Source organism: Temnothorax longispinosus, chromosome 9 (assembly GCF_030848805.1).
Source record: "Temnothorax longispinosus isolate EJ_2023e chromosome 9, Tlon_JGU_v1, whole genome shotgun sequence".
Taxonomy (NCBI): Eukaryota; Metazoa; Arthropoda; class Insecta; order Hymenoptera; family Formicidae; genus Temnothorax; species Temnothorax longispinosus.
This window is the reverse complement of record NC_092366.1, coordinates 7,864,437-7,880,434: the sequence shown is the minus strand read 5'-3', so window position 1 is coordinate 7,880,434 and position 15,998 is coordinate 7,864,437. Positions and strand designations below refer to the sequence as shown.

General features: G+C 36.6%; 1 protein-coding gene and 1 long non-coding RNA gene across 2 annotated transcripts; one reads left to right on the top strand and one right to left on the bottom strand.

The window, feature by feature from the left end:
- Positions 1–6,614: 6,614 nt before the first annotated feature.
- LOC139819463 (uncharacterized) lies at positions 6,615–9,214 on the bottom strand. Its single transcript, XR_011733736.1, has 4 exons — positions 9,034–9,214; positions 7,907–8,140; positions 7,101–7,693; positions 6,615–6,691 (listed from the first exon to the last, which is right to left on the bottom strand). It is a non-coding gene; the product is annotated as an uncharacterized lncRNA (long non-coding RNA).
- Positions 9,215–12,074: 2,860 nt separating this feature from the next.
- On the top strand, positions 12,075–15,886 carry Usp30 (ubiquitin specific protease 30). Its single transcript, XM_071787614.1, has 6 exons — positions 12,075–12,551; positions 12,928–13,083; positions 13,305–13,468; positions 13,576–13,986; positions 14,272–14,610; positions 14,756–15,886. The coding sequence occupies exons 1-6, from the start codon at positions 12,452–12,454 to the stop codon at positions 15,005–15,007; spliced, it is 1,422 nt and encodes a 473-aa protein (XP_071643715.1). The 5' UTR covers positions 12,075–12,451; the 3' UTR covers positions 15,008–15,886.
- The last annotated feature ends 112 nt before the right edge of the window (positions 15,887–15,998 follow it).

Here is a 15,998-nt window from a genome sequence, read left to right as displayed (position 1 = left end):
TAGTTAATAGTTTCTACGTAATTACGAAAATAATTTTTAGTGTTAATTTAGCCGGTAAATATAGAATTCTTTACAATTTTCAGTTCAAATAAATTAAATTTAATACAGATATAATTTATAAATTTTGATATTAACTGTAATCCATTGCTTTATATTTTCTATATAATTACATTACAAATTATAATCCCTCGATCCGTATTCCTATGTCCTATACCTACCCGGACTTTTATCTCTATGTGTATTCTCTACCTATAACATATTTATATTCCTATATGTTTCTATTCCTACCTAACCATATTTCTATTTACCTAATTAACGCTAACTGACGCTATATAATTACCTAATATTCCTGCCTACTCGTATTTATTACTTTGTTTAATTTATTAATATTAATTAGCCGCGACCGCGATTACCCGAGATTAGGGAAATGTGTATAAAACTTTAAAAGGCGTTTTAAGAGATTTTTTTATTCGCAGTTAATTGTGATTACTGATTACTGAAGACGTTACCTTTTCATATCCAATTACACGTGCACATTTTTGCAAGAAATATTATATTACCTGTTATATATACATTATATTGGTGGTGTTGGGCACCAACCTACCTTGTGTTTACATGCAGGAAGGAGAAGTACTCCTTCTATATTACCAGCTGGTCATAGCCGGCAAATGAGCGTAATGAATGGTTTTACGCTCTTTCCCACGATGCGCAAAACACGACCGCGTCGCGAAGGGCCATAGCAGTTAAACTAATTAATTACGGAATAACTAACGTCCAAAATTTATTTATTGTCATATATATATATATATATATATACTATAATTTACATGCGTGATTACATCTTCGATTAAAAATAAAAAGAACATTAATCAGAGGCTCTTATAATCTCGAAAAAGACTTTTAATCAACCGCGTACATATAATTCGAATAAATTCGATACTTTTCGCGAATAATAGGAATTTTACTATAAAAGTTACGAGAACATTAATCAGAAACTCTAAATCTCGACAAGACTTTCAATGAACCGCGAGTAATCCGAATAAACTCAATTACTTTTCACAAATAGAACTTTACTTTAAATGCATGTAATACATACATGTAAACTTTAACAATGCGAAATAAATTAGAGAAAATTGATAAACGCGAATTGAGAAAATCTAAGGCCCATATTTTCGATTTCTTGTTTCGAATATCGGAGTTTCACCTCCAAAGGGTGAGAGGTAAAGAATTAATGACGTGAGATCCAAAGGGATGATAAATTTCCCGTACAAATATTCACATTAGTACAATATATTGTGTTAATATGAATATTTCATGCACTTGCGAGCAAACATAATTTAAATTTCGATAATTATATCTCGTTACTACATATTGTATGTCATACTTCCAAAATCATTTTATATAGTGTATTAAAAATAAATATTAATTCCTCAAAATCAAGTATTTAAATTAACGCAAAATTGATCAATTTTAAAATAATCGCTACAAAAAAATTTTCTGGTCCTGTGAACTTGGCACACCATACCTAAAAATCTCAAAGTTTTTTTAGAGTTCTGACTTTCTTTTGAATAGTTCTAGAGTTCTATATAAGCATTTTAAATAGTTCCGATAATTAAATAAAAAAAAATCGAATTTGAAAATATGGTGCGCTAAGTTCACGCAGCGCACCAAATCATGAAAATCAATTATTTCTTCGGAGTTCTAGTTTGTTTTACAATAGTTCTACAGTTCTATATCAAATATATCAATAGTTCTAGCAATTAGAAGCAAAAAATCGATTTCTGAAAATCCAGTGTCCAAACTGTAACACCTGTCTAAGAAAGATAACAGTTCTGACCGGATCGTATTTTTTCGACTTTTCCACATAATTTTGCAAAAAATTTTAATCACTTCCCAGTAATGCAATTATTTTAAAAATAAAAACCATATTTAACATATAAGAAATTTTCAAGAAAGCCGCATTTACGGGTTTTTAGGTGAGGCGCTGGCCGATTTTCGACAGTTCTGTAAATTTTATGATAATTATCTTGTAGATTTGAACGTATTCCAACATTTTCCGAAGTTCTATTGATAAAAATTATGTGAATATTTTTAAAATAATTTTTTGTCCCGAGAAAGCCGCATTTACGAGTTTCTAGGTGAGGCGCTGGCCGATTTTCGACAGTTCTGTGAATTTTATGATAATTATCTTGTAGTTTTGAACGTATTCCAACATTTTCCGAAGAGTTCTATTGATAAAAATTATGTGAATATTTTTTAAATAATTTTTTGTCCCGAGAAAGCCGCATTTACGAGCTTCTAGGAGAGGCGCTGGCCGATTTTCGACAGTTCTGTGAATTTTATTATAATTATCTTGTAGTTTTGAACGTATTTCAACATTTTCCGAAGAGTTCTGGCGATAAAAATTATGTGAATATTTTTAAAATAATTTTTTGTCCCGAGAAAGCCGCATTTACGAGCTTCTAGGAGAGGCGCTGGCCGATTTTTGACAGTTCTGTGAATTTTATGACAATTATCTTGTAGATTTGAACGTATTCCAACATTTTCCGAAGAGTTCTGGCGACAAAAATTATGTGAATATTTTTTAAATAATTTTTTGTCTCGAGAAAGCCGCATTTACGAGTTTCTGGGTGAGGCGCTGGCCGATTTTCGACAGTTCTGTGAATTTTATGACAATTATCTTGTAGATTTGAACGTATTCCAACATTTTCCGAAGAGTTCTAATAATAAAAATTATGTAAATATTTTTTAAATAATTTTTTCTCCCGAAAAAGCCGCATTTACGAGCTTCTAGGTGAGGCGCTGGCCGATTTTCGACAGTTCTGTGAATTTTATGACAATTATCTTGTAGATTTGGACGTATTCCACCATTTTCCGAAGAGTTCTATTGATGAAAATTATGTGAATATTTTTTAAATAATATTTTGTCTCGAGAAAGCCGCATTTACGAGTTTCTAGGTGAGGCGCTGGCCAATTTTCGACAGTTCTGTGAGTTTTATTATAATTATCTTGTAGATTTGAACGTATTCCAACATTTTCCGAAGAGTTCTATTGATAAAAATTATGTGAATATTTTTTAAATAGTTTTTTGTCCCGAAAAAGCCGCATTTACGAGTTTCTAGGTGAGGCGCTGGCCGATTTTCGACAGTTCTGTGAATTTTATGATAATTATCTTGTAGTTTTGAACGTATTTTAACATTTTCCGAAGAGTTCTGGCGATAAAAATTATGTGATTATTTTTTTAATAATTTTTTTTCCCGAGAAAGCCGCATTTACGAGTTTCTGGGTGAGGCGCTGGCCGATTTTCGACAGTTCTGTGAATTTTATGACAATTATCTTGTAGATTTGAACGTATTCCAACATTTTCCGAAGAGTTCTAATAATAAAAATTATGTAAATATTTTTTAAATAATTTTTTCTCCCGAAAAAGCCGCATTTACGAGCTTCTAGGTGAGGCGCTGGCCGATTTTCGACAGTTCTGTGAATTTTATGACAATTATCTTGTAGATTTGGACGTATTCCACCATTTTCCGAAGAGTTCTATTGATGAAAATTATGTGAATATTTTTTAAATAATATTTTGTCTCGAGAAAGCCGCATTTACGAGTTTCTAGGTGAGGCGCTGGCCAATTTTCGACAGTTCTGTGAGTTTTATTATAATTATCTTGTAGATTTGAACGTATTCCAACATTTTCCGAAGAGTTCTATTGATAAAAATTATGTGAATATTTTTTAAATAGTTTTTTGTCCCGAAAAAGCCGCATTTACGAGTTTCTAGGTGAGGCGCTGGCCGATTTTCGACAGTTCTGTGAATTTTATGATAATTATCTTGTAGTTTTGAACGTATTTTAACATTTTCCGAAGAGTTCTGGCGATAAAAATTATGTGATTATTTTTTTAATAATTTTTTTTCCCGAGAAAGCCGCATTTACGAGTTTCTGGGTGAGGCGCTGGCCGATTTTCGACAGTTCTGTGAATTTTATGACAATTATCTTGTAGATTTGAACGTATTCCAACATTTTCCGAAGAGTTCTATTCATGAAAATTATGTGAATATTTTTTAAATAATTTTTTCTCCCGAAAAAGCCGCATTTACGAGCTTCTAGGTGAGGCGCTGGCCGATTTTCGACAGTTCTGTGAATTTTATGACAATTATCTTGTAGATTTGAACGTATTCCAACATTTTCCGAAGAGTTCTAATGATAAAAATTATTTAAATATTTTTTAAATAATTTTTTGTCCCGAGAAAGCCGCATTTACGAGTTTCTAGGTGAGGCGCTGACCAATTTTCGACAGTTCTGTGAATTTTATGATAATTATCTTGTAGATTTGAACGTATTCCAACATTTTCCGAAGAGTTCTATTGATAAAAATTATGTGAATATTTTTTAAATAATTTTTTCTCCCGAAAAAGTCGCATTTACGAGCTTCTAGGTGAGGCGCTGGCCGATTTTCGACAGTTCTGTGAATTTTATGACAATTATCTTGTAGATTTGGATGTATTCCACCATTTTCCGAAGAGTTCTATTGATAAAAATTATGTGAATATTTTTTAAATAATTTTTTGTCCCGAGAAAGCCGCATTTACGAGTTTCTTCGGAAAATGGTGGAATACGTCCAAATCTACAAGATAATTGTCATAAAATTCACAGAACTGTCGAAAATCAGCCAGCGCCTCTCCTAGAAGCTCGTAAATGCGGCTTTCTCGGGACAAAAAATTATTTTAAAAATATTCACATAATTTTTATCAATAGAACTCTTCGGAAAATGTTAGAATACGTTCAAATCTACAAGATAATTATCATAAAATTCACAGAACTGTCGAAAATTGGTCAGCGCCTCACCTAGAAACTCGTAAATGCGGTTTTCTCGGGACAAAAAATTATTTAAAAAATATTCACATAATTTTTATCAATAGAACTCTTCGGAAAATGTTGGAATACGTTCAAAACTACAAGATAATTATCATAAAATTCACAGAACTGTCGAAAATCGGCCAGCGCCTCACCTAGAAACTCGTAAATGCGGCTTTCTCGGGACAAAAAATTATTTTAAAAATATTCACATAATTTTTATCAATAGAACTTCGGAAAATGTTGGAATACGTTCAAATCTACAAGATAATTATCATAAAATTTACAGAACTGTCGAAAATCGGCCAGCGCCTCACCTAAAAACCCGTAAATGCGGCTTTCTTGAAAATTTCTTATATGTTAAATATGGTTTTTATTTTTAAAATAATTGCATTACTGGGAAGTGATTAAAATTTTTTGCAAAATTATGTGGAAAAGTCGAAAAAATACGATCCGGTCAGAACTGTTATCTTTCTTAGACAGGTGTTACAGTTTGGACACTGGATTTTCAGAAATCGATTTTTTGCTTCTAATTGCTAGAACTATTGATATATTTGATATAGAACTGTAGAACTATTGTAAAACAAACTAGAACTCCGAAGAAATAATTGATTTTCATGATTTGGTGCGCTGCGTGAACTTAGCGCACCATATTTTCAAATTCGATTTTTTTTTATTTAATTATCGGAACTATTTAAAATGCTTATATAGAACTCTAGAACTATTCAAAAGAAAGTCAGAACTCTAAAAAAACTTTGAGATTTTTAGGTATGGTGTGCCAAGTTCACAGGACCAAATTTTCTGTTTCGTAAAATAACATTTATTGGATCTCGATCTCACGTCATATTTTAACTGGTTTAAAAACCAGTTACCAATACATATGGATAGACTGTAAAAGTTTAGGCTAAAATTGATGCGTTATAGAAACAAATGATTTCAATTAGTGATCAAAAACACACACGATTTTGTAAAAGAGATTACATAAATTATATGTTAAATTATATACTAAATAATTAAAATATTACAAGAATTTATTTTCGATCGTAATATATGATAAAAATATCTCTAAGCATATATATTGCATTTTTGCACAAATTTATATAATATTTAATCCTGAAAGATTTTTCAGAAAAGGAAAGATGTGTGGGAAATAAAACAAAAGTATTTGTTACTCACAATCAGTCACAAACATTACGTATTAACCCCTTCGTTGGCAGAGAGAATTCGACAAACAGTGCCCAAAATGGCAGGAAAATTTTTTATCCTGATTTGTACCCTGGGGTTTTTGAGGGCCCCTGATTACGAATCTGAACTTAAAATTCGAAAATTCAAAATGGCAAATTTCATCCCAATCAAGTAATTTTTTGCATTTTTATCCGCTATTTTGGATCCGCTATTTTAAATTTGCAAATTTTGAATTCAGATTCGTAATCAGCGACCCCAAAAACCCCCGTGTAAGATTTGGATGCCAAATCGGAGCAAGTTATAGGAAAAAAAAGATTGACGCACTATTGCGTCAATGCCACACAAGGCATCGATTAATTTGACGCACTATTGCGTCAATGCCAACGAAGGGGTTAAATCAATTTATATGAATCATCCAAGATTAAATATTAAATCCTAATCTGTTCCAGTCCATTAATTTTAAGGCAACGGATCTACGAAATGTAATATTGCGTATATGTAATAATTTATTGTCGTAATTTAGTATACAAGTGTCTCAGTAATATATTTAATGTAATTTTCATAGATTTGTTACCTCAATTATAAAAATTTACTCATCACTCACCGACCGAAGCGCAACAGCGGAGTAATTCTGCAACGTCGCTACGATGATACTGTAACATACGAACATAAAATTCAAATTAAAGAATTAAGCGCTCAAAATAATCGACATTTCAAAAGATAATTCTAATGTGCTTCTAATTCGTCTTTCAATAAGATATTTAGCAATACAATTATTTTATTTTCCGAAAAAAGTCTTTATAAAAGTAAAATTTCAGATGATTTATCTTTATGCAACACGTGCATGGAAAGTGCCCCATTACGCACGCTACGCGTGCGTGATAGACCACTTTCCAGGCACTTGCAACATAAAATAGGGTGTGTAAGCCGTGCGTAATTTTCATCTTACGGCACTTGTTACACAAATAACTATTTTCTAATTATTTCTAACTTATCGATATAAGACAATCCGAAAAAGTGGAAAAACTATTAATTTTATGCAGATAAAGAGATAATACTCACCCCAAGGTTGCTCCGCCGGTGCCCGATGTCTCTCTCGGACCTCCTCCTCCTCCTCTCAGAGGGCTGCGTTCGGAAACGTCACCCGAGTGCACACGAGTATACTCCCTTCTCTTTCTATCTCAGCGTGTATACCCGGGTGACGTTTCCGAACGCAGCCAGGACGTCAGGTCTCTCCTCCTCCTTCTCCTCCTCTCACCGCACAGGACACTCGCGAGAAACACTCGCGGATAATAAACTACAATCGCGCGCGGACTAAATATGAGTAAAAGTCTTTCGCGCAATACACTGTATCGGCACTCCCGTTTATATAAAGCCGGCATTTGAAGATATTCCGTCGCCGTAATATTCTTCAAATGGACTTTGAAAAAGTCCTTTAGTCCGATTACTTGAACGGCACTCCCGAAACAAACGCGACGAACCGGCTATACGATTCGTTTATTCAATTAAATCGACGGACGAGGGTACGTTAGCTTCCCCGTCTTTGGATTTTTGTCCAAACAGAATAAGATCGAGTTTTGCTTGGGTATAACATCCTCGGGGTACTGAGCCCTCCCACCTCGCCAAGGTCGTATCCGTGGGAAAGAAGTACTTTACTGTGTAATATAAAAGCAGCTGGTAATATAAAATTAAGTTATCGATATATAAATATGGATATAGATAGGCTACGAAGAATTAGAATAAAATTAAATTAATTAATAATAATTATCTTCTTTTTCATTAAATAAGTTATTTAAAATAATTAAAGAATTATTATAAAAATAAATCATCATTAAGAAAAATTATTATAAAATAATTTAATAACTTACAGGTACGATTATATATATACAGGTGCGCAGCAGTTAACAGTAAGTATAATAATAACCATATCGGATTGTAACGTCCGATATCTCTCAAGTTTCTTCATTTTCTCGAATTTATTCATTGCACTCGCACGGTTGCACTTCAGTTAATTGTAGCTGACGATATACATATAATGCATAATGCTCCTGAAGATATAACTCCTGAATTTCGGAACTATTTTCTCGAATGCACTCGCGACTCTGTAAAACGCAACTGTCTTTCAATAGGAAGTTAACATTCGATCACTTTTATGGAGGATTCACACTGCGTCCGATGTTCGACGTACGACGATCCGACATCCAATAAGAAATTTTTGTCTCTAATAATAAATTCTGTTATTGGATGTCGGATCGTCGTACGTCGAACATCGGACGCAATGTGAATCCTCCATTAGCATGGCGATGATTTCTCGCGCGGTGATACTACGCGAGTCGACCGGACGGTTAATAAAGGCACGCAGTTGGTTAATTAAAGTACGCTATTGAAATTAAATATCGCACGCGCAGTACGTGTATCGAACTCGTAAATCTCGCGAAAGTAAAGCATTATTAATATGCACGACGAAGAATCGTGACTGCCGGCCGTTAATAACTTTTACGCGACGCGAAAAATACGAGATTACTATAATTAAAGCATTCACGAACGGGCGATGTATTACACGGCGTTCTGTTACTCGAATCACTCGATGCGTCTCCCTCAGCCCTCTTTTTCTTTACGGTGAGAATTGGAGATAAATCGCACAACAATTCCGGGCACAGCCAGCGTTCAAAGCGCGACACGATCGAGATAAATGAATGCTACCTACATTATTCAAGTCCAGGAAATATATCGGGACGAGCGTCACGATTAAGTATCGCCCGCGAATATCATAACAAAACTGCAAATCACAATTGCCTATTGATATGCGTACTTTCGCCTCGACGTCCGCTCCGCCTCGAGCGAGCGATCCGCTCACATTACTCGTTCATTCCGACAAACACTTGATACACGATACACTTGCAAATTATCGAGCGCGTCAATTATTTCCGCGGCTCGCGAAACGAGGAGCAGGAGTGCCAATCGCAGGAACGACCGCGTTCCGAATAACACGTACCTGTGTGATATTCAGGGAGAATGATTAGCTGAGTGACTTCGGCAGGTACTCCGAGCGTTGATGAAACAAATGGCAAGGCCGCTCGCCGGCAAAAACAATCGGCCGCGCGGCGACTTTGAACGTGTACGCTGCCGCACAGTATAGCACAGTACGGTAGTTGTGACACTGGTTTCAAGTTCAAAGGTCGTCCCCTGGGGATCGATCATGTATCTTTTCCCCTAGGACGGAACGTGAAAAGTGAAAAGTTTATCTCTTTCTATTCAATACCAATAGAAAGAAATAGTTACATGAAATTTTTCACTTTTCACGTTTCCGCTCTAGGGAAAAAGTTACATGATCGCTACCCTCGGTATGCCGCGACGTCGTCGCGCCGCCGCGGCCGCCCACGCAGGCGGCTCAGAGCGGCCGAACGTGATTGGCCGGATCCGGGGGCTCGACTCGCGAGCCAATCGCGTTCGATGTCTCACCCGACTGCGCGGCGGCAGCGGCGCGCGCAAGCGCAAGTGATACACGTGACGCGTTCAACCAACATCGGTGCGAGACGTTGTCGTTGTCGCTCGTGTAATTCCTTTCTCGCGAACGAAAAGAAATCCGGTTACGGAGTGTTGCAAAGTGAACATACGCCGAATATTCCGTTGCTTCTTGTGTCGACTGAAACGGGTGGGATGTGGGATGCCGTCGCTGAACGAAATGAACGCCGAATCCCGTGCTGGACGCCGCGCCGCCGTACGTATCATCCTCTCGGCTGTGATTTGGCGGGTTTTCTGCAGTGCCTCCGTGATCGGTAAGTGAATTATATATGAGAAACAAATTATTTCGAAGCGCGATACATCCGAATCGTAATAGAATCGTTGTCTCGCGTGTCGCAGTGAGATGATAACCTCGAAATTCGCGTCTCTTGCCTCCGCCCGTTTCGATTTCTACTTCGAGTGAGTGAATCGCGTAGAAAAAACGCTTCAAATGAGTATTGAATCCCTCGTTAAGGAGATCCTGCAGCCGTATGATTTACCGACATTATCGTTTTTAGATGGATTTTTTAATTGGCTTTATAGAATTGCAAAAATCTTTTACAGAATTAAAGTCCGCACAAAAATCTAGGGTGCCAAACGCGATTTTATATCAAAAACACCAAAAAATTAAAAATATTACTTATTGGGGCACATACGCAGCTGTCACCTGACGACAATATTTGCTTAAAACAAAAATTCTGCAGTTTATACATACATAATGTTTATCATCCACCCTTGGGAAAACATGTAGGAATAATATCGTGCAAGTAGAAGCAAGATTCAATGCGTACAAAAGAAGATCTATCTAAAAATTATTTATATCACACGTGCGTGGAAAGTGGCAAAATAGTTTCTTCGAAACTGTGCGGTAATGTAAACATTACCGCACTGTTTTGACTCGTGTATGGAATCGGCCATCCGTCGCACAGATGACGCGCGCGCAATAATGGGCCACTTTCCACGCACTTTGTAATATAAAATACGGTGTGTAACACGTGCTGGTTGAGAATTGGACACGAGTGCATCCACTCCGCACTCGTGTCCAATTCTCAACTTCCCGCACTTGTTACACAAATAACTATTTAGTAATGTAAATACTTACGGATGCAGGATGACAAGAAAAGCAGCAACAGTAATTACCGGATCTTGCGTAAGATAGCGAGCAATCGAACAAAGACAGATGTTATTTCGTTAGACGAAGACAGATATAGGCTACGGTCAACGTGACACTACAAATGCTTTGGAGCGTTCTTCTTCTCTTTCTTTCTTCATTGAAAGAAAAAAGAAGAGGAATGCTTCGAAGCATTTGTAGCGTCACGTTGACCGTAGCCATAGGGAAAACAAAATTAAAAAGGTTGACATTATCGACATCGAGGAAGTTTGCCAGCTGTCACTGCAGAATCCCCTTAAGCTCGGGAATTAATAATATAATTAATTGAATGATTGAAGAGAGTCTATATTCGTGTTCAGGCTCGTATTCTATATAATTACCGAAGAGAGTCGCGTATTTGACGTTCTCACTTATTGTGATCGCGAACGAGAGCGCGAGTTTGCTTCAATAAACGTGTATGAATATCGAGAGTGCGAACAAGTTCAAATGTGCGTCCACAAATACATTCCGTCTTTCGTTAAGGAACAGGCACTCGTTCACGTAATTCGTCGTAAATGTTTCAAATTTATTCGTACGTGTGCTTCTTTATTTCTTATTCTTTATTTCTCTACTTTACAGAAAATTAATGTTAAATTGTATATATAAAAATTTCTTCGCGATCGTTCCCGCAGCGCGGTAACGTGCATCCATAAAAAACGAAGAATCGTCGCCGCCAAGATACTTAAAAATTATAAAACATTCTCCATTTACTTACTCCCTAACTAAATAATTATTTTGCTCACAAAATTTTTTATAAACGAGCCTATATTGCCGCGCATTTCGCACGCGCACTCTTGTCTTGCAGATTTATTAGCAAGAAAAAAAAAGAACGTCGTCAGTTCGATCGAGGGCGTTTTAAAATGAAATTATTGGTACGAAATTTTTTCTAATAACTAATACACTCGACAGTACGTACGTTACATACTCATGGCCGATACAATTAACATTAACTTTCTGTAAAGTAAAGATTATGAAGAATAAAGAAGCGTATGTAAATTTATTAGCAAAAAAGAAAGAACGACATTACTTAATTCAATCGAGGGCGTTTTGAAATAAAGATAGTACTACGAAAACTTTTTCTGATAGCTAAATGCTAATACCAGAACGGCCATAGACACGATTTGATTGTTATCGAATTCTGTAAGTAATGTCCATGATTTTGTGGTTCTTTTCAGGAAAAACATAACACGAAAAAGAACACAAAATCGTGGACATCACCTACAGGATTCATGGACATGGCTATGTTTTTTTTTACGAAAACTAATTTATTATTCTATATAAATATGACAGTTATATTACCATATACATATATTTGTAGTTCCTGCCTTACTAGCTTAATCTACTTTTATTCTTGTTTACGTTTTCAGTACTTTTTATTTTATTATTTAACATTATTTATAATAACTGCTTCGCGTCCAATCGCGCTTCGTTCGTGCCCAATAGTCGCTCTCTGGGCTTCTCTCTGCGCTCGTCGATCGACTATAACCTGCAAATCGCTCGTGTCGCGGAGCGAGCTCGCGCATTCGATTGATACTTACGCGACCGTACTAGAGAGAGGTATCCTCGGCGATTCCTCAGTGAGGCTCTGTCCCCGTCGTCTACGTGAGTCTCGTCATCGGCGGCCCTCGAGGGAGCACTTGGTCGTCGCAGAAGTATGCCTGAACGAAAGTCAAGGGCGAGCTGCATTAGCCGGAACGTAGGTTAAAGCGCTCCGTCATTAGGGACTGTCAGTGGAAAGTGCTGGTCGATTCGGTACGCGATGGACGTGGAGAAAATCGCGATGTTCGCCGGTGTGGGATTCGCCATCGCCGTTGGCCTCTTCGTCCTGTGGGGCCCATCGCCCAAGCCCAGGAAAAAAGGTGACGTCCGGGCTACGTTCATCAAACGCTTAGCGAGACCACGTCTCTTTTTATCCCTGTCTTTCATTATTCTTATAATGAAACTGCGGGAAAAATAATGTAGCGTTATCGATGATATCTTTTACTGTTGAATATAAATGTAGTTTTATTATATATAATTGTATAAAGATTATAGAGAATCCATGTATAATTTCTATTTAATTATCTTGTCAGGTTTATTATAAAAGGCAGAATTAGTGTTTTTTCAATTTTGCTTATGCTCAATTATTGAATATTTTTCCTTTAGTTATTTAATCTCCATCAAGAGATATGATATGCTTAATAAAAACTGAATTTTGACGTTTAATTATGACTTTATTTTACTGTCTGATTCTAGGTCAAGTTGTTGGGATCAACAATTTGGGATATACGTGTTTCCTGAATTCTCTTTTGCAAGCGCTGGCTGCTTGCCCCTCATTTATTTGCTGGCTTCAGAGGCAGCAGGAGAAGAAGGATAGAAACTTTGCTGACACGCTGCTTTCCGTTCTCAAAAGTATGGTTTTGATCCGATGTCATCTTGAATTCTGATTTTAAAATTGCAACGTCTAGTCCTTAAATTTATTTTTCCTGGTTTTTTATTATTTGTTACTTGACAGCCTTAAAATCTCTAATCTGACAAGTACCTTTTGTACTAAATTTTTAGAATTTTTAAATTTTCTATATTTATGTTTTCATATCCTTGTTATATTGTATTGATCAATGTTTACCTGGCAGAAATCAACGGTTTTGCGGACGACCTGTATGGCAATGTGACACCCGTCGAAATTATCTCTTCCGTCGGCTCGTTGTGGAATTTTGGGCCTGGTCATCAAGACGCTCACGAGCTGTTCCATGTAGTTCTCAGCGCGTTAGATGCTGAAATGCAACCTGTGAATAGGGTATGCAATATTTCGATGTAATATTCTCGACAAAACATTGCAAACAAAAATTTTGTTTGCCTTCAACTTTTACGGCTACTTGCTGAAAAGTTTATTCACGATTTCAGAAAGGTTGTTTATCCGATGCACTGCCACCAAGTCCGATTATCAAACCAGATGTAAGAGGAACGGGTGATACCTTGAATCTCAGAAGCGCCTCCTGCAATGACATCGCGTCAGTGAAGAACAATTCCGACAAACCGAAGGGCTTCGATAAAAACTGCAACAATCAGATGATGACCTCGACTTCGTCCATACCTATGTCTCCGAGCACGTGCAAGCCCGGTATGATACTCGCTAGATCATCAGAGCTACTGTCGCGAAGCATTCAGAGTAACGGCGACTGCACGAGCCTCTTCAAATCGTGGAAATCTCTGTGCGCCATGCCGTTCATCAACATTCCCTCGGTGTCAGTGGAGACGCATCCGTTCTCAGGCCTGATCACTAGCCAAGTTCAGTGCAGCAACTGTTTCTGGAAGGTATCGTCGCGAAAAAACAAGAGGGAACCCATTTTTCTCGTCATCCTAGCTAATTTCCTTTGTATCATCCTTTCTTCAGATATTTGTTATGAATTCGAACATTTGGACATTTCTTCTAAATTGATCCAAATGTTTGTCAATAGTGATATATATTGTTTTATTCTTTTTGCTTCCTATCGAGATGATTTATAATTCTAACAATCTTAAATTTTAATTTTAATAATAAAATTCTACTCTTCCTTAATAATGCTGTTTTTTAATGTTAGTCTTCTTTGTTTTTTGCAGTCTTCAGTGCGTTATGATAAGCTTGAAACCTTATCGTTACCATTACCACCACTCACTTCATCATTCGTGCCGCAGCATCACACTTTAGAGCGGCTGCTGTCGCATTTTGTGGACAGCGAAATTGTGCGTGACGTACAATGCGATGGATGCTCATCGCGTTGCACTGCCATCAAGACTCTCACTCTCGGCAAACTGCCCAAGTGTTTATGCTTGCACATCCCGAGGACCACATGGAGCTCTTCGGGTATGCCAATTAAAAGGGACGATCAGATCACGTTCCCCGAATTTCTGGTGCTAGATCCCTACACTTATACGGAGACGAAAAAGAGAAGCGCGCAGGTGATTTATAAAAAGATTTATTAGTAAATTTATATCAAATAAGGAATTCCCAGAAATAGTTAATGTACAATCCTACATACTCTCAACTTAAATTTATGATTAGCCAGATAGTTTAATTAATTTAATCTGATATCTTTATTTACAGGGCGACGCAAAGTTTCTCGGTAACAGTTTCATGACGATACAGGGTAAACATAAGTACCGGTTGTGCGCGGTAATCGAGCACCGCGGCCCGGTGGACTCCGGCCATTTCGTTTGCTTCAGACGTGGAAACAAAGCAGATCAATGGTTGTACACGTCCGACGTCATTGTCGAGAGTGTGTCATTGACGCAGGTGCTGCTTGCCAGTCCGTACCTGCTGTTCTACGAGCGCATCAAGAGCGTTTATCCTAGTTAGGAACAAATTTTCGAGTGATAGGCAAACTAAAAAATTACGAAATAACGCGTGATTCATAACCGGTCCACTCTTTTTAGCCATGCTTTCTCTCTTGCGGTTTTAAAGCGGTGCAATGACTTAGCGACGGAAATCATACGGAAGAATAGAAATTGCAAGGAATTATAAACAACAGTAGAAAACACAGCTAGAAAGAATGGAGGATTTGCGAAATACAAGAGACTGTCGAATTTTCCATAATGAGTTTAGTATCGTTCGATGTTGCGCGATAATCCTTTGTTATAATATACGACTACGAAGCCCGCGTCCCTAGGTGATATTTTATAGCAGCAGTGAAATGTATCCAGTAATATAATCTGAAATTCAGAAGTATTTCATTCGCGACGGATGCGTTAATAATTGCCATTATTAAACGCTGACAAATCTGCTGAAACAGTTTCGTGAAACAAAAATTTCTCGCTTCTATAACACATAGTGATAGTAGATTTCTACAAAGGAAGACTGTCGATTCTTATAAATCCTTTGATCAGTTCATCATTATATCTTTATTTTAACAAGAACTAAGATCGTGCCAATAACAAATTCTTCATATTAAATTTATTGAGGAGGATAAGCAAGATCTTGTATTTTTTATTACGTTTATATTTGGGACTCTGAGCCCTCGCGTATAGTGCAATTGTTAGAAATACTATTATCGAAGACTGCGAATTTATTAATTTGTATATATCAAATTATCCTATCTCCTTTCTCTGATTGGCATAAAGGAATATGCGAATTATCAGAATAAATTTACTTTAAGAACATTAGGTACGTAAACGTGTAATTTAAAGTCTTATAAAAAAACATATAAAGTAAAATAAAATTTAGAATGCAGGAACCAGATATACCTTATCGACAACCATAGTAACTTTCCTTCCTCTGTAGTTTTAAAATGATTAGATTTTATTGAGATAGTTTTAATTGGACTTTTTAAATTGCGCATTCTTTATTTTTT

Coding starts and splice junctions, on each gene's coding strand:
- Usp30 (XM_071787614.1), top strand. CDS start 12,452: ATGGACGTGGAGAAAATCGCGATGTTCGCCGGTGTGGGATTCGCCATC. Junction 12,552..12,927: donor GCCCAAGCCCAGGAAAAAAG/GTGACGTCCGGG, acceptor GTCTGATTCTAG/GTCAAGTTGTTGGGATCAAC. Junction 13,084..13,304: donor GCTGCTTTCCGTTCTCAAAA/GTATGGTTTTGA, acceptor TTTACCTGGCAG/AAATCAACGGTTTTGCGGAC.